Source organism: Urocampus carinirostris, chromosome 16, assembly GCF_059441175.1.
Source record: "Urocampus carinirostris isolate Australia breed hairy pipefish chromosome 16, RoL_Ucar_1.0, whole genome shotgun sequence".
NCBI classification, from domain to species: domain Eukaryota; kingdom Metazoa; phylum Chordata; class Actinopteri; order Syngnathiformes; family Syngnathidae; genus Urocampus; species Urocampus carinirostris.
In genome coordinates, this window is record NC_142364.1 from 16,138,336 (window position 1) to 16,163,958 (window position 25,623).

A 25,623-nucleotide genomic window follows, 5' to 3' on the forward strand; every position below is an offset into this window, starting at 1 on the left:
TGTTAAATTGCAAAACATTTCTTAATCTGTGTGGGTGGAGCAATACGGACCTAGTAGATCACCCACCATCTTAAATTTAGAGTGAGTAGTGTTAGGGAAAAAAACGTATTACAAATGTAGCATTTACCAAATTGTTCGAATTAGTTATCTGACTCCATTAGCCAAACACAAACTTTATCCTCCTAACAATGCATGCTCGTTTCTTAATGGGAACATGAACAAAGATAGCCGGCATTTTCACACTGGGGCAGATTTATTTTTATAAAGTATTTAGCTAAGTGAATTCCATCGAATTTTGCCGAATTATTGTCGAATTAGTCTTATTAGTCTTTGTCGAACCTCCCATCTCTTGTCTCTCGTCTCTCTCCTTCCGTTTTCCGTCTTTTTGACACGTCAGGGCATCGGCTCCTCCCCCATGGGCGGGCCAGGAACTCCTCACCTCGTCTGACCGGTGCGTCACGAAGGCCCCGACTCCCATGGGGCGGGTCAGGTGCCAACTTCACCTCCCCCTTGCCGAAAGACGCTGCCATGTCTAAAGGACTCACAACAAGAAAGCTTATCAGAACACTTGTCTCCTTTTCCCGCGTCAACCGTTGTCCCCGTTCTTGTTTTTCTGTAAACATCATTCTTGTCTAGGCCACACTGACCCCAAGCCTTCCCTGTGAAAAATCCCCACTGTATTCAGCAAATGTAATTTGTATTATATTAAATCCCTTAGAGTCAAAAAAATAAAAAAATACTTAAGTAGTTTGAGGTGTTTCCAATACAGTCCCAATGCCAACCCGAACCCCCAAAAAGATGCAGTTTACTTGCACGCGCTACCCAAGGATCTTGACAGAGGCTGCAGTGATGATTTCATCCAGAAGATGGCGTCAGCAAGTAGAATATTTTGAAGTTACACACACCACCTTCAAACTTACCAATGTGGTACTCACTGAGCTGAAGTTTTGTGCGATTTCCCCAAGGTTTCAGGCGCACGAGTGAGTCATGTGTTTACATCCCGAGACACGCATGGCGACCATTTCTGCCCCCCCCCCCCCATCTCCGCCTGCAATTACAAATCTTGCGCAAGGACATAATGAAGCGGTGCGCTGCACAAAGCTAAAAGGTAATTACCCAGCAGCCCCGGCGGCGGCCGGCATGCGAGGAGGAGGAAGATGGATAGCCTGTGTGCTAAGCAGTGACCCCGCCCCTGCAAAGTTTCATTTAGCCGCCCGTCACCTTTCGCCCTCCTTACCCATCCCTCGCTTTACCAGCGAGCTTGGAAGAAGTAATCATGGATGGACTCAAATGGAGGGGTTCATAATGTAGGATGTTTCCAGCTAGTTCTTCTCAAGCAGGGGTCAACAGGACGTCTACAGTATATAGGTAAGAAGGAACTTCAGATCACCGGCAAGATGATAATTTTGCCTTAAAGGCTGTGTCTGTACCTTCAAAACATTTTATTAGCTGACCCATCTTCTGGCTGAAATCATCATTGCAGCCTCTGTCAAGCTCCGTTTGTTGCACGTGCAAGTATGTGAAATTCTTAGACACTTTCTGCCAAACTCTTCCGTTTCCATCTTTTTTGGGGGGTTTGGTTTGGCAATTGGACTGGATTTGAAACAGTCCTTTTCTTACTTTCACCATTTTCATCCTGGAATAAAAGAAAACCGCAACCACGCGCGGTAAATCACTCTCCTCTCCATATGCCCCCCGCCTCCTTTTCTCTTGCACTTCGTGATAGGAACACTGAGGGTGAGATTAAGATAAAAGCAGATAAGGGTGGTGGGGAAAAATATATAAATGCTCTTTGAACTCAGTTGGTCATTGTTAGGACATAATTCAAGGAGACAATATTTAATTTTAAACTTTTTAAACACACCTTAAACTACCCACCCCACCTTTTATATGAAACAAATGTAAGTGTGGTCTGTGCTAATTTGATATGGATGGTACCTCCTTGCTAATTAGTTTGACAGGCCTTAAAATTCACATGCCAATGTTCTGAGATCGGTGTGCATCTGCCCCAAATATGAATGGCTTGCTATTTTGTAGTTTGACCCATAGCAATGTCAGCGTCTCAACCTTGAAAAAAAATTCACACACAATAAGAATAACAAAATAAACAAATCCATAAAAGGTAAATAATAGGGAACATAAGACCAAATACAATATATGAACTCTCCCTCTTCTCTTCCCCCCTGTGCCCTTCCTTTCTTTCTCTCCAAGTGCACTGGCTTTCAAATACCGCATTTAAAGCACAGTCAAGTCAAGTCAAGTCATTTTTATTTGTATAGCCCTAAATCACGAAGAGTCTCAAAGGGCTTCACAGATTGTTACACTATATTACACAAACTATTTTCAACCGACAAGAGGAGTAGGTTATTCGTATGCAATGGAGTAGAAGTGAGTTTTAAGTTTAGATTTAAACATTTCCACTGAGGTTGCAGATCGAATCTCAGGGGGAAGAGCATTCCACAGCACCGGTGCCCGGATGGAGAACGCTCTCGAACCAGCAGAAGACTTCTTTGCTCTCGGGATCATCAGAAGACCAGCACTCTCAGATCGTAGGCTTCGGCCCGGGACATAGTGGCAGATCAGATCTGAAAGATAAGAGGGAGCAAGTCCATGTATGATTTTGTACAATACTAAGAGAACTTTGAAGTCACATCTTTGGCTAACTGGGAGCCAATGCAGGTTAGCCAAAATCGGTGTTATGTGATCGTACTTTTTTGTCCTGGTTAAGAGCCTCGCTGCGGCATTTTGTACTAGCTGAAGAGACTTGATTCTGGACTTCGGGAGACCGGAGAGTAGTGCATTGCAGTAATCGAGACGGGAGGTAACAAATGCATGAATTAATGTTTCCGCATCAGACTGAGACAGTATTGAACGGATTTTAGCAATGTTGCGAAGATGGAAGAAGGCAGTTCTAGTAATTTGTTTTACATGCATCTCAAAGGATAGTTCAGGGTCAAATATGACACCTAAATTTTTAACTGAGTCACTCTGTGTGATGTGACATTTGTCAATGTTCACAGCAGTTTTTGAGAATAAGTCCCGGCATTTAGAAGGACCAATGACTAACATTTCAGTCTTTTCAGAGTTAAGACGCAAGAAGTTGAGTGACATCCACTCTTTTATCTCAGTGAGACAGGCCTCCAAATTTCCACAGTTTAGTGTGGAAGATTCCTCCAACGGAAGATATAGTTGAGTGTCGTCTGCATAGCAATGGAAGCTGATATTGTACTTGCGAATAATATCACCTAACGGAAGCATGTAAATGTTGAAAAGTAGGGGGCCGAGCACTGAACCCTGCGGAACACCGCAGGTAACATTAAAGGGCTCAGATGTCGTTTCACCATATTTAACACAGTGTGTCCTATCTGAGAGGTAGGATTTGAACCACGAGAGGACAGCTCCTGAGAGACCAATCCATTTTTCCAACCGTTCTAGTAGGATATTGTGGCGCACTGTGTCAAAAGCAGCACTAAGATCCAGCAGCAGCAAAAGTGATGAAGCGCCAGAATCCATTGACATTAGGAGATCATTTGTTACCTTGATCAGAGCTGTCTCAGTAGAGTGGTTAGCCCTGAATCCTGATTGCATGGATTCAAAAAGGTTATTCTCCGATATGAAAGCATTCAGCTGCTGTGCCACTACTCTTTCGAGTACTTTAGAGAGGAAAGGTAGGTTTGACACAGGTCTGTAATTAAGAAACCCCGTTTTCTGAGCTTGTGTTTTTTTTTTTAAATCCTACATGCACTGTCATGGTTGTGTAGACCTATTGTTCATGAATCATTTAAGCTTTTATAATAAATGGATATTTTCAATGCAAACAACAAGTTCAAACTAATGTCAGGAATGTCAAGCGAAAGAACAAAGTTCAGACTGATGTCAAGAAACCGCGAGACCAAGGTGTGAACAGCGAACTGAAGTTTCAGTTTCCTGTTGACCTATACTACGCCTCAAAAAGGTATACAAATCTTGTTTCAAAATGTCAAAGAGAGACCATTCCGAAGATTGTCCGATTGAAGACTTGTATTGGTCTCCAGAATATATCCCGCCGATAAAATAACTTCTCGAGAAGCAGTTCATCTCCAGCCTCTTAATTTACCAACATTTTCCTCACCTGAAATTCAATCAACATGCGATGGACCAAATCACGATCCACAATCCTTCAGTTGGCTGCATTTGTGAGTTAATTGTTCCCGATTTCAAGCCCTGCCTAGCTAATTAGCATATTAAACTCGTGCAGGCCGCACTAACATTTAACTTCGATATAAGCCTGTCGTCACACAGGCCGTGAGTTTTAGGCCCCTGGTCAGTAAGTTTCAACAAATAAGCTAATTCAATGAATCATTTTCTATTGTTCAAACATTTATACAGACATCATTTATCATATAGTGCCTCCTAGTGGTAAAATAAAACTTCATTGATTAAAAAACAATGTTGATTTGAAGAATAAGCAAAAAAAACATGAATTAACGTAAAAATGTGCAATATTCGTACGTCAACAAATGTATTTTCCAAAACATGGGGCTGACCTGGAGGAAGCTGACATAATTGTCCACCATCTTGCTGGTAAGTGTACCCCCTAAAAAACAAAAACTTGTCAAAGACATGGGTAAAAAAGAGAAAAATGGTCACTTTGAGTCTCCATAGTTTGTATTTTTTCTTGTGCTTTGTAGCACTTGTTTTTGGTTGCACTACACATAACAGCGACGTCTAGTGATCAAATGAGGCACACCGTCTCTTTAAATTGAAACGCTTAACGTGGGGGTTCCGGTGTGTGAGAGAAGATGGTCCCTGCTGTTGAACTGAAGCTTAAAGGACAGTAGATGCACCTCATCTCATCTCATTAGCCGTACCGCTTATCCTCATTAGGGTCGCGGGGGGGCTGGAGCCCATCCCAGCCATCTGTGGGCAGTGGGCAGGGGACACCCTAAACTGGTTGCCAGCCAATCGCAGGGCACACAGGGACAGACAACTCGTTCGCTCATTCACACCTAGGGACAATTTGGACCGGCCAATTTACCTGAAATGCATGTTTTTGGAACGTGGGAGGAAACCGGAGTGCCCGGAGGAAACCCACGCAAGCACGGGGAGAACATACAAACTCCGCACATGAAGTCTGGAGCTGGATTTGAACCCACGACAGGTTCCCATGACATGAACTGTGCCGCACAAGCGCTAACCACTTCCCCGCCGTGCTGCCAGTAGATGCACCTTGCATGGAAATTTCCTGCGTTCCACTCACACATTTAATTTCTTAAGTCTTTAGCATTTTATTTCATTTAAAAAAAAAATACTAATATGGTGGGGTTTTTTTTTAGATCTCGGTATTTTGTGAAATAAATATTTTTTTAGAACAGGGGTTATTGGACGTTTTCTTGGCGTTTATAGCCCAACTTTATCCAAACCTAGCTCTGGCATACCCCGAGTAAATTAAGGTTGCTTTTTACTAAACAATGGTAAAAGGTATAAAAATACTCTTTATTAATGAAAGATAAGGGTTTAAGCTTTCTTTTATTTGTCCTATGCCTGTTTAGATTGGCTGAATCCCTTAACGACATGGGTTGTAGGGGCACCATTTCCTGTGGGCAAGTGCAGCCTGGTGGCGCCCATCCCTCTCCAGGCCAGCAAATGTTTCCACCTGGTCTCGAACCGGGGACCTTCCGCGTGTTAGGCAAATGTAGCTACAGAACTAAATATTCTGTAGGTCTTTTGAAAACGAGTCACAAAGGCAAACATTTGAGAGGAACATCTGCCATCGAATGAGTTTAAACTCAAGCATTCTTAAGGATTTCAAGCATCCGTACGAACCCTCTGGATAGAATGAAAAAGGATTAAAACGGAAGTATTTGGAGATGTTGAAAAGGAAAGAATAAGGTAGGGGGGTTTACACACTGAGCTACTTGCTGCAAGGCTCGAGTTGATGTGCGCATGTGCAAGCGCTAGAGCCGCTAATTGAGCGAGCGCCTCCGTGCGCACACTTTCCTCTTCTAATTTCACATTTGCGATTCAAGCGCTTGCTCAAGGAAATGCGTGCCAACGAAGAGCCCAATTCTCACTTCCACAGTACAGACACCCACCTTTTTTCTTCACCTCACCTCCAAACAAAAGAGATTGTTTTGTTTCAAAAAAATGCATACCTGTCAACCTCCACGGATCCATGCCATTAAAAAATGTTGTATTTTCCCTTACAAAATACTAAATAATCTTACACCATATTTTTTTAAACGTGTTTTTTATGTAGTTTAACGTGTTATACTGTACATGTGTTTCGTTATATCATATATATTGTTAATGAACATTTTGTTGTGAGATACTGAGTTGCTCGACCTGAATGAGGTTTATTATAAAAAAAGTTCAAAAATTAAGTAGCTCGGATGTTCACTGTAGAAGGAAAAAATGCATCCAAATATAACTAAGTAGAATTTTCTTATTTTCATTTTCGGCATTAAATTATTGTTGGTAATATACTGATCAAAGGGATAAACACAAACCTGTCTTTTTTCCATTTTCTCCTTTTATACTTTTTTTCTTAACTCTTTATACAACATAATAATTCGTAATATAATGCATCAAAGCAAGTGAGCCGTTTGAGAGCCGGCTCGCTTTAATGATTTGAGCCGAAAAAGCCGGTTCTCTAAAAAGAGACGGACTTCCTTTCACTACTTAACTACCACATGAAATCCGAGGCGGCAGACGCATACGCACAGTAGCATCAAACCGCTGGCTTCGTTTGCAACGGAAAAAAAAAACGATACCGAGATAGAGGCTACCACGGCGAACTTGTTTGACTTGATCGATTTGCCGTTTCGTGATAGTCGGTGTATACCCGATGGTACCCATCATTGACAAATTTGCGCTTTTCCGTACAGATTTTCTCGTACGTCGTACACGTCTTAAAATGCATAATAAACGTACTTTGTACAGCAAAAGCGTACAGGTTGACAGGTATGGAATTGCACGTGCACTACAGAGTGTTTGTATGTATATGTTTGTATATACAGTACAGTAGTGCTGGCCCCCAAAACATCTGAGTTTACCAAAGTGTTAGCACCAACATATAATATCGAAATTAAACAGGACTAACTAGACGGGAACAAAACTGGAAACCGATATTAAACAGGAGAAAAATAAACGTGAACAATACTGGACAGGAATTACCAACAGGAAACAGGACCGAGTCAAAACCCACGTCTTGCAGGGCAGATGTTCATCGACGAACTGACAGAGGAAGAGTGAGAGCACTGAGCTTAAATAGACGGAAAGCCAATCTGTCAACGAGCCGCAGCTGACGCCACACGGGCGGGCTAATTGGGCGCCATGGCAACCGTGACATGAATACTGTATTTCTTTCTTGTTTTGTTTTTTTACCACTGGAAGGCGCTAAATCAAAACTGTCCTTTCACAGCACAATAGAAAGTCATTTGTCCTATTCACAGTTCCGACCCCCCAAAATGTTTTGAATGAATGCTTTCTCCTAGTGTGACTATTTACAAATATTCTGTCTTTGCGCAAGTACGCACGTATACATATATATTAGGAAAGGAGCATTCCAATATGCCAAAGTCATCCAGTTGCCTCTAATCATGACAATTAGCGCTGAATTATCACTGGACTCTGACAGACGTTCCTTGTAATTCTCTTTTATTTCCAACCTGTGCTAATCAGCGTCTCTCATTACAAACGCTGATTAAAGCGCAAATTAGCCAAGAGCGGCACCCAGACGTTCTCCCCCCTGTCTGAAAAGTAATCTCCCCCACCCACCCGAGCTCAATATCAATTAAATCCGGCAGGCCGGCCGCGCTCTGCAAATGCTTGATCGGGCCCTTTATTAGTTTGGAAAAGTCGGAAAAGACCAATAATCAAGGGCCACCGTCCAGAGGGGGGTCGGAGGGTATCTGGCGTTCCCCAGGTGACTTTCCGCGGCATGACCTCAAGTCGATACGCATCGTCTGCAGAGTGCATTCGAGCCTTCGTTTCGTTTTTGCACCAAGGAAAACAGCGAGCTGCTCTTTTCCATACAGATGCGGTCTAAATACAAATCACCACGTTTGGAACGTGGGCGTAACCAGCCTATATATGGGGGTGCCCAAAGGGTCGATTAGGACTTTTTGAGTAAAGTCAATGAATTTAACATTCACAAGGCAGTTCATTTTTGGGGATCCAGTTTTTTCCCCTCACCCCTTTTTTCTGCTTTTCAATTGTTACTCAAAGTTGAGGATTCTGAATTAATTCCAACATTTTATTTGATGAACAAAGGGAGGGGATAAATATATCAATGAATAAATCCTGAGGACATGTAATAGTGATGTTGTCATGCTTACCGATATGCATCACCTTCCATCGCCTTAGACTCTGATTGGCTCTCTGTCTCTATTTGAACCCACTCCTATCTGTCCCCTTTGGTCAGTCCATCTGCGAACCTCAGTTAACGCTAGGCAAGCCTTTTTTTGACCCTGACTCCCACCTGTTTTTTTGCTCCCATCTGTCCCCCGGCTTCAACCCGTTTTCTATCCTGACCACGTCTACTCTCCCGTCACGGCTTTCGACCTCTTTGTGTCCCCGACCACGTCCACTCTCTTTTCCTGTCTTACGACTTGCTTACGACCCCAACCACGTTTTTGCTCTCCTGTCCCGGCTACTGACCCGTTTTCTGTTCCCGACACCGCCATCGCTCGTCACGGAAGATCCACTTCCGCGTTCAGAAGGACCTGCTTCCCGCATCCAGCAACCACCGGATCGTGGGCGCAACCCTTTCTCTTTCTTCCAAAAAACTTGTGAGAAACGCCACGCAAGTGGGTCTTGTCTCCATTCTGGTCCTGACAGATGTACCTGTAATTGTGTTTTTGCACTGCAAAAAATGTGTTAGTTGGCAGATCGTTCTAGTCATTTAGGTATCAGATTTCTATTTTATCCAGTTCGAAAACACTGTTAAGCAAAATGTAATAACAATTTCAAATAATATAACATTTTTTAAAGATATATTTCAAGATTTTTTTGGAGTCAAATATAAAAAATGTTGCATGAAATGATCAAAATGATGATGATGATGATTAAGGGCGTTAAATGCCATCAAGGGCGGTGTAAGAGAAATTATAGTTTGATTATAGTTTGAGTGTGCTTTTGCATGATGTTATCCTCAAAAGTACCTTAACGAAGCCAAAGATTACATCAAAGTATTGTTTGTATTCTTGCAACAAATGTACCCTCTAACTGTGAATCAAGATGGCCTTCGCTTTGGTGTCGGGAAGTGTAGGGAAGAGCTTTTCTCCCTACATTCCTTTTTTCTTACCGTGACGGATTGTACCTTTTGTGTTACAAAGATTCACTTTCCTTACTGCTCATTTATGATGCTCACACACTATCCAGCCACCAGCATTATTCAATATATTCAAACATGTGTTTTCTGTCTAAACCAATCAGATTTGTTTCATGTATTCACGTGATCTCGCTTAAGCCAATCAGGTGTGTTATTTTATGTCTGTGGTCCCAAATAAATGAGTCTCTAGTCATCGGGGGAGCGTGATTCCTTCCTGTGTCGAACGCACCTCTGATGGAAGGGTTATCAAAAACCGAAATCTCTGACTCGGAGTGTGTTCTTTTCTTCATCCTAATACAATCTTGAGTTTTAAACTTGACAAGCAGTGGTTAGCGCGTCTACTGCACAGTTTTGAGGTCATGGGATCAAATCCAGCTACCAGCCTTCCTGTCCAGAGTTTGCATATTCTCCCCGTGCTTGCGTGGGTTTCCTCCGGGCACTCGGGTATCCTCCCGCATTCCAAAAACACGCATTTCAGGTTAATTGTGAATGAGCGAGTGAGTTGTCTGTCTCTTTGTGCCCGTGACTGGCTGGCAACGAGTTCAGGGCGTCCCCTGCCCACTGCCCAAAGACCGTTGAGATAGGCTCCAGCGCCCCTGTGACCCTACTGTGGATAAGCGGTGCAGAAAATGGATGGATGGAATGTCATCGTGATCTATAAAGATTGAGAGGTCATTAGAAAGGGTGTTTGTTCTTTTTACTTCAGATTTTCTGACAGTCACATCCTGAATTCAGCTAATATATAAATAAGTTCCTCACTCATGTGATAATGTAGTGATATTGTTGGAAAAGACTACACTAGATTTTGGTGCAGTAATACATTTGACAAGTTTTAGCGTGGAAGGCAAAGATTACGTTTGTTTTGAAATTACAAGAAGAAGACACCAATTTTTACTGAAAAATATTTTGGCATAGAAAAAAATAAATGTAACTTGAGAGAGAACCAGTAATTTTACAATCATATTTTGCTAAACACCACAAGGTAGAATACAAACTACGGAGACTTAAACCGCACCATTTTTCTTGCACACTTATACAATAGTATGTGTATTTTTCTTTATATCTTAATCGGTATTGTTTTTAATGAGGTTTTTACCATTAAGAGGAACTAGATGACACACACTATTGCTCGAAAATAAACTTCAGGCTGAAATCATCATTGCAGCCTCTGTCAAGCTGCTTGTCAGGAGCGTGCATGTACGTGTCTCTCTTAGATGCGCTAGGAGAAACTCTTTTTTTTAAATCTGTTTTTGGAGTTAGGGTTGGCAATTGGACTGTCTTTGTACTTTTTTTTTACTATCATGATTAGGATGAAAAAAACAAACCTCGAGCATATGCGTGAAATCACACTTTTCCACTCCTCACCCAATCTTAAAAATTCCAATGCATAAAATGTTATTAACCAGTAAACATAGCTTAAAATTTAGCTGGGTTACGTTATTTAAAAAAGAATCAGAAATTCATGAAATTGTTTGGGTGATATTTCATATTGCATAATTGCGTGTTGCGTCGGTGTTATTCTCCACTCTGATCGACTGCTCGGCAATCGTGTAATCGTGTCTGTCTACCACCTGCTCCTTCTTACGAGACATCGGTTATCACAATAAACTTCAATCCAACGGAGCAATGGCAGATCCCAGAATACGACAAATCAAGATCAAAACCGGCGTTCTGAAGCGGTAAGTTTCACTAAGACGGGTTACACTTGGGAAGCATCCGTCGCTCTCACGGGCGGGCTCAGTGGGACATTAGGCCGAAGATGCGGCGTCTCTTCCGGGTCCGGCCTCACGTTACTGCGCTGCTTCTACCAAGGCCTACTGAAAATGTGACTGCGATAGCGATTTTCCACAAAATGTCTTTCTTATTATAACGCAGCGATACATGCTATGATTTTCTCCTCCTGTTTTGAATTGGTGGAAGTTCCCCCTCTCTTTATTTTCTGTTTGTTTACTAGTTAGCTTCCGTGTGGCTAACGAAAAGCTACACGTAGGGTGCGTATACTGTAACTCATAATATTTTCGTAAAGGTAATTCATGGGACATCAACGTCTTATCGACGTGTAGCTTTACCTCACCAAATGTTTTTTTTCCTTACTAATTCTGACGTCTTACCGTCTACGTGTCATTATACAAAACTTGCCTAAATGAGACCCTTTTCACGTGTGTACAATTCCAATTTTTCCTAATGACATTTAATAAGTCAATCTTGGGTGGGATACTTAAAAGGTACCGTGATCTGGACAAATCATCAACCCAGTATGGAATAAAAATCAGCACTGAAAAAACTAAGGTAATGACTAATGTTAGGAATTGAATATTAAAATAAGTACTGTTTACCATATTGTTCGAATTAGTTATCTGACTCCATTAACCAACACCACCTAAAAATGCGCGCTCGTTTCTTGATGTGAAAAGACAGACAAGAGACCGGCATTTCCACAAGGGGCAGATTTAATTTCTTAAAGTATTTAACTAAGTGAACTCCATCGAATTAGCCGAATTAGTGTCGCTCACGTCTCTGTCAAGCCCTCTCCTGTTTCTCCCTCGATCTTCTGAAGTTCTTCTCCCGGTCCACGTTTTTCCCACAAGCTGGTGTGCCAGCTACTCCCATGGGTACGCCAGGAAAACCCCCACTTGGCCCCACCACCTCAGAGAAGAGCGTCCTGATGTCTGAGAAAACTCATAATAGCAGAGCACTTATCTAAACAACTTCTCCAAACAATGCCTGCCGTTCTGCGTTAGAATTGTTATCAAAATTTCCCAGCCAAAACATTCAGAATTTGGACCAGCGCGACCTGTCATTGAACTTCAGCCTACCCGGTGAAAATCTTCATTGCACTCGATGAATGTAACCTGTATTCAATAGTAAAATGTATAAAATCCTTCACCAACAATCCCCAAGGTATCACCACAAACATCACCATCAACCACAGAGAGCTAGAACATGTCACCAAATTTAAATATCATGGAGCTGTCACACCAGAAATGGGGCTAGAACCAGAATTCATGGCCATGATAACTCAAACCACAGTCGAACTTGCCAGACTTACAACCCATTATGAGTGACAAGAACATAGCAGTGAAATCAAAGATCAGACTCATGCCATTTTCCTCAACGCTTGCGGGACATGGAGTTTCACAGCGAAACTGGGAAGGAAAATCCCGGCCTTGGAGATGCGATGCTACAGGAAACTTCTAGGTCTCAGCTACGTAGCCCCTGTGACAAACAAAATGGCGCCCAACACCATGAGAGGTCAGATTGGACCCTCTGAATAACTGTTGTCAACTGTAAACAGACGGAAACTACAGTGGTATGGTCACATCACAAGATCATCAGGGCTGACCAAGATAATTCTCCAGGGCACAGTCCAAGGGGGCAGGAGGAGAGAAAAAAACAGAAAAAGAACTGGGCCGACAACATCAAGGAATGGACTGGTGCCAACCATGCCACGACCCAAGAACAGGGCAGGGACTGTGAACAGTGGAGAAGGTTGTCCAGAGTTGCGTCCTCATTGGCGCCCCGACGACCCATGCGGTTAAGGGATCTATGAACCGTGTATTAATTGACCACTAGATGTCGCTGCATTGTGTCATGTCACTGAAAAACAAGTGCTAAAAAACACAAGGAATAATACAAACTCCAGACTCGGAGACCTAATAAATGCAGATTTTTCGTTCCACGAGTATTAAAAATGAATCATTATTTATTTTAAATGAATGGTGTGTTTTTTTTACCACTAGGAGGCGCTGAATAATACACACTGTCCCTTAAGTTTTCTGGATTGTAATGCATGTTTTCCGATGTGAGCTGTATATATCGATGCACAAGTTACTAGTTGTTTTAGTTATTCTTTGCAGAGGATAAAGATGATATGACTGTATCGTGGTTTGGTCTGTCAACATATTTCTTAAGTTATTATTCTTTTATGGTTTTGAATGCACGCCCTAACTTTTAATACACAGTATATTGTGTTTTATTTTATTTACTTATTTATTTTTCATTTTTACACTCAACCCAACAGCGACTTGTGGTGAGGTTCATTTCTGGTGAGGCACAGTCAGATTTACAAATGAAAGCTGGCAACCAGTCCAGGGTGTCCCCTGCCCACTGCCCGATGATTGCTGGGATGGGCTCCAGCATCCCCGAGACCCTACTGAGGATAAGCGGTGCAGCTGATGAGATGAGATGAGAACCCACATCTTATTCATCATTTGATTGGTAGAGCAAGAAAGCATTATATAAACTTTAGCATTTTTTTAACTTTTAAGGAAGTCTATGTGCTGCTTTTTTTAACAATGGCATCAATTCTATAATCTTTTATTATGAAAAAAAGGCCATGCATGAAAAAATATTGGATGGCTTGACTTGCTGTCAGCTTGCTAATATTGTCACTAACTCTATTTTTTTGGGGCTGATTTGTGCATCAAATCAGAATCTGTGGTCTCATTATCGCCCTCTACCATGAGGCGAGAGAATTACATGCCTCACTCTGCATCCGCAGATGCTCAGCACAGTAGTAAATTGCATACTAATTGAATTAATAATATTAATGTGAAAGTCATCTATTTATTTTCGGAAATCTAAAACTTAAAGAGTTAAACAAGAAACAAATTAAACACTGAATAAATATAATAATTTCATTTATTTTTAATTTTATATTCCCATGACTGTATGACACCGACTCACAATATTTTGCTAACTTATTAATATATTTTGAACAACATACTTTTGAGCAATATTTTTTGGGACTCAAATACCCGAGAACTTTTTTGCTGGGGATTTTCGAAAAAAATACATATAGTTCTGTTCTATAGCATATGTTTTTCAAAAATAAAAATATCTTTTCGAAAATGTGTTACATCTGGTTGGTTTATTTTATTTTTAAACATTTTGGGAGGAAACAACATGACTAAAAATAATCGTGACCATCATAGTATATAGTGTAAAAAGTCAAATGATTTAATGTAGATGGCAAATTCATTATTCCTTTCGAAATATTATTTTTTCATTTTTGTGAGGCATGGCCAAAATATGTTTTGTGTGTTATTGTTTTGTTTGTAGGTTGGGTAGTTGGATCCCTTAACCACTAGGGTTGTAGGGGCACCATTTCCTGTGGTTTGCCTTGGGCAAGTACAGCCTGGTGGCACCCATCCCTCTCCAGGCCAACAATTGTTTTTGTCCGATCTTGAACCGGGGACCTTTCGCGTGTGAGCCGTGGCCAAAATATGTTTTGTGTGTTATTGTTTTTTTTGTAGGTTGGTTGGTTGGATCCCCTAACCACTAGGGTCATAGGGGCAACATTTCCTGTGGTGTGTCCCAGGCAAGTACAGCCTGGTGGCGCCCATTCCTCACCAGACCAACAAATGTTTCCACCCGGTCTTGAACCAGGGACTAGGCAAAAATACAATGTTAAGTTTTATAGAAGAAAATCATAGGTCAAGAATTTTCTTTTTTTCCCTACCTAGAAGTCACCGCCACGTTTGTCTGTGACCCTGCTGCTCCGTTGTGCTCAGTGGCACTGGTTTTTGTTCGCATTAGACAATTCTTTGCCATCTACTGTTCAAATTCTTCACTCTGGGGGTTTAAAATCTTGCATACAAACTCTGGTGCCTCTCACTTCAACCCCAGGGGCACATGTACAGTGGAACCTCGGTTTTCGAACGCCTCTCAGTTCAGTCCGACCCAAAATTTCGAGAAATTCTTGCTTCGCTGTTCGGTCAAAAAATCGGAGTTCGAACACCGGTAATGCGTGAGTGCGTACGCTAGGGTGCGATGCTGAGCGGCGTACGGGTGTAGATTGCTCTTTTCGTGACCAAATGTTATCGCGTGCGGACGTTTTTAATATAGGTGTACTAAGTGTTTTAGCCCCTAATTATGCCTCAGAAGAAAGTCAGTGCAAGCAGCAAAGTTGCTACAGGTGAAAAAAGAAAAGTAGTGCGTACAACTATTGCATTTAAGAAAGAAATAATAGCAAAATATGAAGGAGGTGTGCGAGTGTCTGATCTTGCTAGGGAATACAGCATGGCTTCTGCTGACCACCACAAAGGTAAGAAATTCTATTCATAATTGTTTTCTTTATCCTTTTTTTCTAATTTGTACACGTTCATGTTAGTGTAATCTTTCATACGGAAGATTACGATAACGCGAACGTACGATTAGCTTGGGTTAGCTTTAAGTTTACGTTAAACATTCGAGGTAAACATTCAGGGTGTTGGAACGGAGCCCAACATTGAGGGTGTTGGAACGGAGCCCCCTTTCCAATGAACCGCTCACCACTTGTTGTGGAGACCCGGGTGCTATATGACTTGTAAACGACCTGATTTTTTTATTTTTACACGTTCATGTTAGCGTAATCTTTCGTACGGAAGATTACGATAACGCGAACGTACGATTAGCCCGGGTTAGCTTCATGTTTACGTTAAGCATTCAAGGTAAACATTCAGGGTGTTGGAACGGATTAAAACGATTTACATTATTTTTAATGGGAAAAATGATTTCGGTGATCGAACAAATCGGTTTTCGAACAGGGTTCTGGAACAGATTATGGTCGAGAACCGAGGTTCCACTGTACTCCCATTTGAGAACCACTGAGCTAAATTATGCTCTTTTTTTGTATGCTAGGAGAATGCTGGGAGTGGTTGTCAGCTTGCCCGATATTCCATAAACAAGGGCCTCTTTTGTGTCTATATTTTCCACTTAGCTAAATAGACTTTGTCAAAAATGGCGAGATATGGCCAATCGTCTTGAAAACGGGCTGGTGGTGTGAAGCAAGCCATCTTGCGCTTGGCCCGTAATGCGCTATCGATTGCAATTCGATGAGGGTCGCATTACTAAGGTACTCCCCGAGGTGCTAATGCTTCAGGGTGAAGGATTTTATTTGTATTTTTTCCTTGTGGAGGACATTGTAACATTCCGTACATTCATACTTCACATATTGATCTTACATTTTTCCCTTTTAGGAGCGTTTTAAAATCAGTTTAATACGTGGAAAACTATTCCTGCTTATTAGGATGTTGCTGATACTTTTCTGGTATTGCTTGCTCAGTGAGTCTTTGAAAGGACATTGTGTTTTATATTTGATTGGATACGTTTATAGTTTTAGTGGACACTCTAAATAAGGATAGAATGAATTTTAAATTTATAAGAACAGTATAAGGATTTAACTAACGACCCCTCAGATAAGAAAATTCCAATCTGTTCTCCAACGAGCCCTGTCTTTATATCAAATCTCCTAGGTTCCAAAAAGCAGATCAGCCCTAAGGGGGTGTGAATATAATAAAAACAGCAACATGATTGGCAAATATTGACAATTATGTAAATGGTGCATAATTGTCAAAATATGGAACAAAAATTAGAAAATATAAAGAACCCTGGCATCTTATTCAACTTTCTTTGCAGGTTCCCAATGTTAAAAACAGAAGCAAGATGAATTAACTAGAAAAAATAGTTCATTAAAAATAGTTCATTAAAAATGAACATATTTATTTGAATGATAAGCAAAAAAATGCACCAACTATTATTTAAATGTTCATTTCTTTTGCTAAGGGTTCCTTCAAGAGCCAAAAAGCTTATAAAGGGCTGGACAAAAAAGAAAAATGGTGGTCTTTCTGAGTTTTTGTAGTTTGCATTCTTTTTTCGTGCTATGCACAACTTGTTTTTGATTACAGTAGACAAAACAGTGACGTATAGTTGTTGAATATTATATCGTGTCCCATTGGGAATATTCTGTTTTTTTATTGGAAATATTCTGTTTTTTTCTCTGGGTTGTTTTGTGCACAAAATAGAAATTTTTTAAGGTTCCTATCTAGAAACAAAATTTTTAGGTAGAAGGAAAAGAGAAAGGGAGACCTTACTTTTGGGGTTGACCTGATATTTTGAGATGAAAACAAATTACCCAATTTTTGTATTGGTTCATACTAATGGCCATATATTTTGGACCTTGAACTAAACTCAAGGTCTGAAATTAATGACATGGTGTAATGTTTATTTTTATTTAGTTTTAGGAACGAACACTTATTTTTCTAATTTATTTTTCAATTTTTGGAATTGTATCATTCGAACTTGATTTGTAGTTTTCTGCTTTTGCTAGCAAGGAGAGCTCTTAGGCCTCAAATGATTATAGTTTATAAGTTTTACATTGTGTGATAATTATTTATTTAATTATTGTGTGCATTTTTTTAACAATTATTTGTGTGTATTTGAGAATCTCTGGGGTATTGGGCCCATGCAAGGCAGGCGCTAATATTGGTTAGTGTGTGTAAAAAGGGAAAGTGTGAAGCACATTGTAAAGCGCTTTGGGAGGTCTTCATTGACTTGAAAAGCGCTATATAAATGCTGAACATTCTTACATTCATTTTTATTTTTTATATTTCTAAATTTTTGTTTATACTGTTCATATTCTAGCTGTTCTTCATTATTCACTGTCTTTAGTGCTGTATCAAAAGAAATCTCTCCATTGTGGGACGAATTAAGGATTATTTTAAATACAATAAACTAATTCAATGTTTTTGCTGATTGTATTGAACAGCGGAAATATTGGGGTTTGGAAAGATTCAAGTTGTTTCTTAATAAATATTTAATGACAAAACATTTTAATGATTTGACTAGTTTTTGCATTATCTATGAATTTTCATAGAAATGGTCACTACTTAGTCATATTCATGTTTTAATTAAGAAAAAAAAATATATATACTGATATTCTACATGTTTTTCTTTGATTTTGTTTTTAAGTTCCGTACATTTGCACCACTGTTGATGCCCTGGTTATTTTATAAATATTTAATAGCCAAATGTATTAATTTCAACATTGTTCTGTGATTCATTTCTTCACATGAGTATTTTTTCCCCCTCTTCGTTTCGAGTAAAAGCTGAGGTGTTTAGGGAACTGATCCATTTTCTAAGCCGGTCCAAAAAAGCTTGAAAACACAATTTCCTAGCTTTTTCTGAGAGTCGACATTATCTTTATTCGTAGCTTTTGTTCTTGTGGCCCTAGAACATTATATGTAAAAATGCTCAAATGTCCATAAAATTGGAACGTTTCCAGCTGCAGAAATTTCGTTCATTTTCCGAATGTAATCGTATTTCTTCCAAAGTGTATCAAGGTCTATTTTCACCTACCTACTATTACTTCCTTTTGTTTATTTATTTTCTGGCCTGGCGAATCAGATGCCCTTAATGAAATGACAACAATAATTTACCTTTGTCACCGCGCCAGCGACACGGCACCTCAAATATGGGTACGGCTGGGTATGGGACTGCCTAAAATTCCTTCTTTTTCACCCCTCCTTCTTGTTCTCTTTCCTATTTTCCAGCGAGGTGCCTTTTCCATTAAGCGGGAGGTGGCAGGTCTATTTAAAAGCCCCTGCGATCCCCCCGGCACGCCGACTCAGTGCAAAATAAGAAATTAACATCAGTGCCTGGAAAAAGGGGAGGCGCCGACATTTTGTTATTGGACTGTCCTTCACTTCCATTCAAAGAGTGTGTGCGCGTGTATGTGTGTGTTCATTCTAAGGGTGCTACACGCTGAGACGTAACTGATGTGTAATATGACCAAGTAGCATCATCTGGGCGTGCAAAATCATGCGGCTAGGTCGGCTGATTAATGCCCAATCGCTGAAAAATGACGTTTGTTTTGTCACGCCGCGTAGAAAAAATGATTAGCTCGAGTAATCGATATCAATGGCAATCAGTCTGGACTATAAGGCGCACCCAAAAAAAAAGAAATTGGCCAGAAATTAAACATGCGCCTCGTAATCCGGTGCGCTTTACATGACAGATATAATATACAGTAATCCCTTCGTGCTTCGTGGATATAATTGAATTTAATTGATTATTGTTTATCGTCATTGATATCAACCCTTGGTGTGTTGTGTTCTGAGCAGACAGCAAATGATGTCACAGGGGCAGGTTGTATGTGTGTGTGTTGGGTGCACAACTGTAATAGGCTGGTGTATGCTGTCAGCGGGGCAGGCGCACAAGTCAATGTGTCCGCCAAAACAAACTATGAAGCATGGTGACGGCTAGCTTATAATGGTTCATTTCATCGAAAATAAATTCATTAATTAGATCGGACTCTGAGGAAAATTTGAAGAGCACAAAAAAATGGTGATCCCCAGCAGGTGCTCCGTGGATTGTTATCAGGTCCAGGAAATGACTGAGGCGGCGTTGGGTGGGAATGCAATGGAGATACTGCAGGTTCTGGCCTACTGATACGGCTAGGCTACGTAACAGCCCTTGCAGACCCTGTATTTCACGAACGGCAGATGCATTACTCATGAAACAACTTACCTGGAGGTACAACTCATGGGAATCTGCTACATTCAGGACGGTTGTATTTTAATCATTGCGTAGACCTAGCTCAATCCAAGGTTACCCGATGCTAGCTCGTAGCTAGCCCGCCGTTCGCAAAATCGCTTCTTTGCACTTTAGGGAGAAGCCCTTCAGTTTTGCTGATTTATTTTTTGGGGGGATAATGACAATGAAGATCATTCATTCAACTGCAATTATGTGTTTCGTGTTGTCATTTGTTGGTCAATAGTTGTTATTTTGTTAACGTTGTAAACTCTCAGTCGGGAAGGACATCATCTCGAGGTAAATTTAACCCTCGGGGGCTTTTATGAAGGTGCGACGCTACTTTCACTTTTTGCGATTATTATAAATGCATCTTAGTGTATTATTATCTCATCTCCCATCTCATTAGCTGCACCGCTTATCCTCAGTAGGGTCGCGGGGGTGCTGAAGCCCATCCCAGCAAGCAGTGGGCAGGGGACACCCTGAACTGGTTGCCAGCCAATTGCAGGGCACACGGGGACAGACAACTCACTCGCTCATTCACACCAATTTGGACCGGCCAATTCACCTGAAATGCATGTTTTTGGAAACCGGAGTGCCCGTAGGAAACCCACGCAAGCACGGGGAGAACATACAAACTCCGCACAGGAAGTCTGGAGCTGGATTTGAACCCACGCAGGAGGTTCCCATGACTTGAACTGTGCCGCACATGCGCTAACCACTGCGCTGCCGTGTATTATTATATTTCTGCAAATATTGATTGCTCGGCCGTAATGCGACAGTACCAGTGCCGAATCTTACCCATCAGGCCACTAGGAGCATAGATGACATAGGAAAAGGCAATATGTCTTACCCCGTTATCACACTTTTTAAGTCACCGTAATAAATACAAATGTTAGAGAAACGAGAAGACAAAATGATTATAAATGGGTTTCAAACTTTGTTTCACTTTTGTTAGCTCAAACTAAGCATTGTACATGACAAATGTTGAATCTTTGTGACCATGTGTTTATATATTTCAGGACGACCAAATTACTTCTCACAATGCCTTTCGCTTGATTCATTTCAGAATCCCTGGCGTTTTGGCGATACAATACTGTATTTCAGTGGTCCCCCATCTTTTCTGTACCATGGACAGGTTTACGGTCTGACAATATTCTCGCGGCCCAGCCCAATAATATTAGCAATGTGGTACTGTGACTAAAAATAATGGGATCATGACATAAAACCGATTGCTTTTTAGTGTGTCTTCTGTAGCCATAGTAGTCTAGTGGATCCTTGCTGCAATCCGGGTTGGATTCTCGTTGCATCCAATTTTTGCAATTGTGATCAGAGATGTATCTCGACTGATCAATCAATGCACAAATATGGTACTTGATTTATGTAAGTGCAACCTTAGCCCTTACTGGAGTTTTCATTCTATGTGCCCTATAGTGCGGTGCGCCTTATAGTGCGGAAAATGTGGTATGCATTTGCTGCTAATTGATCAATAATCCAATAAGTCAATTTGTGTCCTTTTTCTCCACCAATCTAGAGAAAGTGGCCCATTTACCACCTGACTTGCTCCAATTTAGCTCCTAAATTAGAAACTAAATTGATGATCAATGAATTGGTGTGTTCCCCGTGGAGTCGCAAGTTCTGGGATCATCTGAGTGCTTATGTTCTTCTTGAAACACACAGGCCTTATCAAGTGGAACGTCAACAACTATGCTTTGCCTTATTGGATGTCAGACTCCTCGCCTGCTCTTCCTGGCCTCTAGGGGGCAGTCTTATGAAAACAAATGCTTGTTCCTCACACGGCTGCAGGAACATTGTGTTATCTAGAATAGAGAATATCAGTGATTGTGGAAATCTTAACACTGCTATTTATGAGTGGTGGGGTTTTTTTGCACAAAGCCCAAAAATTATTGTTTACGTTGAAATGCATTTGTGTGTGTGCAGTCTGTCTAAAGAGGAGGTTTCATACAAGACGGAGGCCAAACAGCAGGAGGAGAAAATCGAGCAGCTGAAAGCGGCAGCGGCTGATAGTTTCCTCATCAAGCAACACGTATGTTACACGTCTGTGCTCCCTCATGCTGCAAAACACAGTTCAACCCTCAATATAGGGAAATCTTCCTAGCGTAGCATAGCTAGTGGCTGATAAGTTCGTAGTTTCCAGCTATGGAGGACCAATCCTGTCAAGCTGCTCGTATGGAGCGTGCACGTACGTGTCTCCAAGATGCGCTCAAATAAGCTCATCCTTTTTCATCATTTGGGGGTTGGAGTTGGCATTGGGACTGTTTTTGAATCTATCCTATTCTTACTTTCACCATTTTCATCCTAAAATTAAAGAAAATCTCAAACAGGCGCTTGATTACTCTTCCCCCTTGCTCAGGAAAAGCAATGAAAAGTTGTTTTCCGGAGGTTATCTAAAAATAAAAACCAATTGGTTTCCCTTTATTATAAGGAAAGTTTGTAATATTTAGTGCCTCCTAGTGGTACAAAAACTTTAATTCATTAAAAAAAATATTGATTTGAATACCAGGCAAAAAATACATGAATCATCGTACCAATGTTAATTTTTATAATTATTCATAGGTTGAAAAATTTGTATTTCTTTTGCCTAGTTGAATCCCTACTTAGAAGTTGCCACCATGTTTCAGATTCAGATCTACTTTATTGTCATTCTAGTACACGTGTATACAGAACGAAATGTCGACACATCTGACCCGCACAGTTTCCTCGAATGTACAGATATAAGTAAAAGTTGTATTGTATTATGGCTACGTATAGTATTTTACCATAGTGCCGATAGTGCGAGAGGAGTAGCTAACCAGATGTGCAAAATGGCATGGCATCTTGCTGCTACGCTGTGCTCTTAGCGCTGGTTTTCGTCTGCATTGGACATTACAATGGCATTTAGTGGTAAAATGTTACACACTGGGGCTTTAAGTGAAGTGTTTGGGTTTTTTGTCCGTTTTTATAACTTTTAAATGTTAAATGATTATTCAAAAAGATAAATATTGAATAGATGGAGCCCCACTTAGAGATCTCGGCTGCAGCAAAATTGCACGGCCCTGTTTCCAATCGCTATAAAGTGGTGTAATTAGTCAGTGTCCGGAATGTCAAATAAGGTCACCCCAACTCGACGCTAACTTTTAAAGTAAAAGACGCTAAAAATAGCTATTTTATTCGCCGTTATCTCAAATTGCACTTTCTCTGTTCTTTAGCATGAAAATTCCAGGCCTTTGTGCGTTTTTGTTTTGTTCATTCTAAGCACGGCGGGTGGGGGGCGTTTGCAAGCAGCTTCACGCTTGGCTGGCCTTAATGGCAACGCAGGCGGCCAGATGGGTGATGGTCGGAGATGATGCGTTCGGAGGCAGGATGGATCACGGATTTTTTGATTTGAATGGAATCGATACATGGCCCACTGTCATCATTTTACCCACCGCTGATGGGATCGTTCCAACGCGGCTGGAGGGCAAGAAACAGAAGTTTGGTCGCTTTGAGGCTCTGTCGTTGGTGATATCCCTTCTGCTTTGTAGCACTCAATTTTGGTTGCATTTCACTATACAGCGACATCTTGTGGTCAAGGATTACATGGCGTCCCTTTAATGCAGGGGTGAACAGCTTTTTTGAGGGTGAGAGCGACTTTTTGTGACTGACTGGCGCTAAGGCCCACCATTTTGAATTACATATCTAAAATAACTTATTTTGTTACTAAAATGTTACCATGTTATTCAAAACTGGGTCCTAATTATCAGACGTAGAGTCAGCCAATAAAACAAGTTGTTGTAAATTATCAACACAGATTTAGAGCGCCCTCTTGCACTTTAGTGTGAAAATAACATGTGAAATGATATAATCTGGTGAGGTTTACGTGAGTAATTATTATATCATGTTTATTTGTATAACCCTTAATGACAAAAAGTCTCAAAGGGCTCCGCAGACTACAGACTATTATGACACCATCCCCTGATCTAACACCTACATGAGGGCAAGGAAAAACTACCGCAGCACAAGGACACATTATTACCAGGTATTACACGCACCCCCAGCTCAACTATGGGAAAAAACTTAAACTAATCCGAAAAAGACGATACACACGAAACATCCAACGGTATTCACCAAATAATACTCTCCATGTGTCTTTCAAGGAGCTTCATTGAGGAAATTATTTGCTGCTTCTTGATGTTCTTAATTGATTACTGTTGTGTTTTTTCTTCTTCTTGTGTTCAGAATGAGAGCTTGAAAGAGACCATTATGATGATTCCGGACAGCCGCCGCCGAATGACCATTGCCCACGCAGATCTCGAGATGCTACTGGTCAGTTGCTCCAACATGGCGATACGTATATTTGTTGGGCTTTGAGTTTATATCTGTGCGGGTGCTTAAAATCCTTAAAAAGGCTTGAATTTTAATGTTGATTGAAGTGCTTGTATTTAGGGTGAAGTGCTTGTAAATACTTGAAATATAGCTCTTTCAACATTTTGTGTTGCCAACCCCTGCACTAGACCACCAGTCAAGGTTGGGTAGGGTTACTTTAACTTGATTACTTTCAATTACTTTTGGATTACTCAAATACCAAATATGCTGATAAAAGACAAAAGAAACTAAATATGAATAAGATTATGACTCACAACACGTGGTAAGCTTTCTCTCCTGGCTTTGATCTCTTTGATCTCCGGCAAAACTAACACAAAATGCGACAGAAACAAAATAAAAATAAATCCAAACAGCTTGCCAACATCATTTTTGCCGTTCCATGTATTCCATTACTCCCCAAGCCTGCACAAAATTTAGTAATTTTATTCATATTTAGTTTCTTTTGTCTTTTATTAGCATATTTGGTATTGGAGTAATCCAAAAGTAATTGAAAGTAATCCAGTTAAAGTAACCCTATCCAACCCTGTATATGATGTACAAAAAGGCATCAGCTTTGATTTGTGCGTTTGTTTTTTGGTGGTGATGTCTGAGAGCCTCTTTGTTCTTTGGAGGACATTAATTATTAATTCATTTATTCATCCATTATCTGCACCGCTTATCCTCAGTAGGGTCCCTGGGCAGCGGGAGCCCATCCTGGCTCTGTGGGCAGTCGCAGGGCCAAGACACAGACAACTCACTGGCTCATTCACACCTAGGGACAATTTGAACCGGCCAATTAACCTGACATGCATGTTTTTGGGAGTGTGGGAGGAAACCGGAGTGCCGGGAGGAAACCCACGTGTGCATGGGGAGAACATGCAAACTCCACACAGAAAGGTTCAATCTCATGACCTCAGAACTGTGCCGCGGACGCGCTAACCACTACGCCGTCGTGCTGCGACATTAATTATATCACACATACTTATTTAAGGTCCTTTTAAGTCCAATTCAGGTCGACATTCTCTTTTCTCTATTTTCTTAACATTTGTCTCTGGTACCCTAAGTAAAAGTAGTATGATAAGCTGATACAATTCATTGCCTTTTCATACGTCATATGTATCACTGGTGGTCTGGTGATTAGGTTTCGGCGCTCTTACTGCCGGCACTCAGATTTGATTCCAGTTCCAATTCATTTAGACCTTTGTGAACTAATTCTCTTTTTGGTTTTACTGTTGCTGGGCAAAAAAAAATTCCCGCCACAAAAACCAAAGAATAAGCAGCACTGTAGTTGAAGCCACAGTGTTTAAAATGTAGTAAAGAAAGTAGCGGATTTTAGTCTGGAAATTACGGTAACTTCATCGTCAAAATGAAGCAAACTGTGTGTTTTGGTGTCATCCCGGCAGGAAGCAGAAGAGGAATTGTCCGAGACGGTCGAGTACCAGGAAGCCAAAACCCTGTTGGACTCCATAAAGTTAGACGCTTGATCTCACTGTTGGGGTCCAAAATGTGTTTTTTTTATTTTCTTGTCTTTATTTGTTGCGTAGATATTTAACACATGTCGACCAATGCTTTTTTAAAATTGCTCACCTCGGCGCGGAAGTAAGTCCCTTACGATGACCCCTATTGCCGGATTTTGTTCTAACGATGTCCCACAAATAAAATGAAATCTGCCTGGA

General features: G+C 40.9%; 1 protein-coding gene across 1 annotated transcript; it reads left to right on the forward strand.

The window, feature by feature from the left end:
• The first annotated feature begins 10,833 nt into the window (after nt 1–10,833).
• Nucleotides 10,834–25,623, forward strand: tbca (tubulin cofactor a). The gene is made up of 4 exons (XM_088356126.1): nt 10,834–10,992; nt 21,545–21,650; nt 23,822–23,908; nt 25,351–25,623. The coding sequence occupies exons 1-4, from the start codon at nt 10,940–10,942 to the stop codon at nt 25,429–25,431; spliced, it is 327 nt and encodes a 108-aa protein (XP_088212252.1). The 5' UTR covers nt 10,834–10,939; the 3' UTR covers nt 25,432–25,623.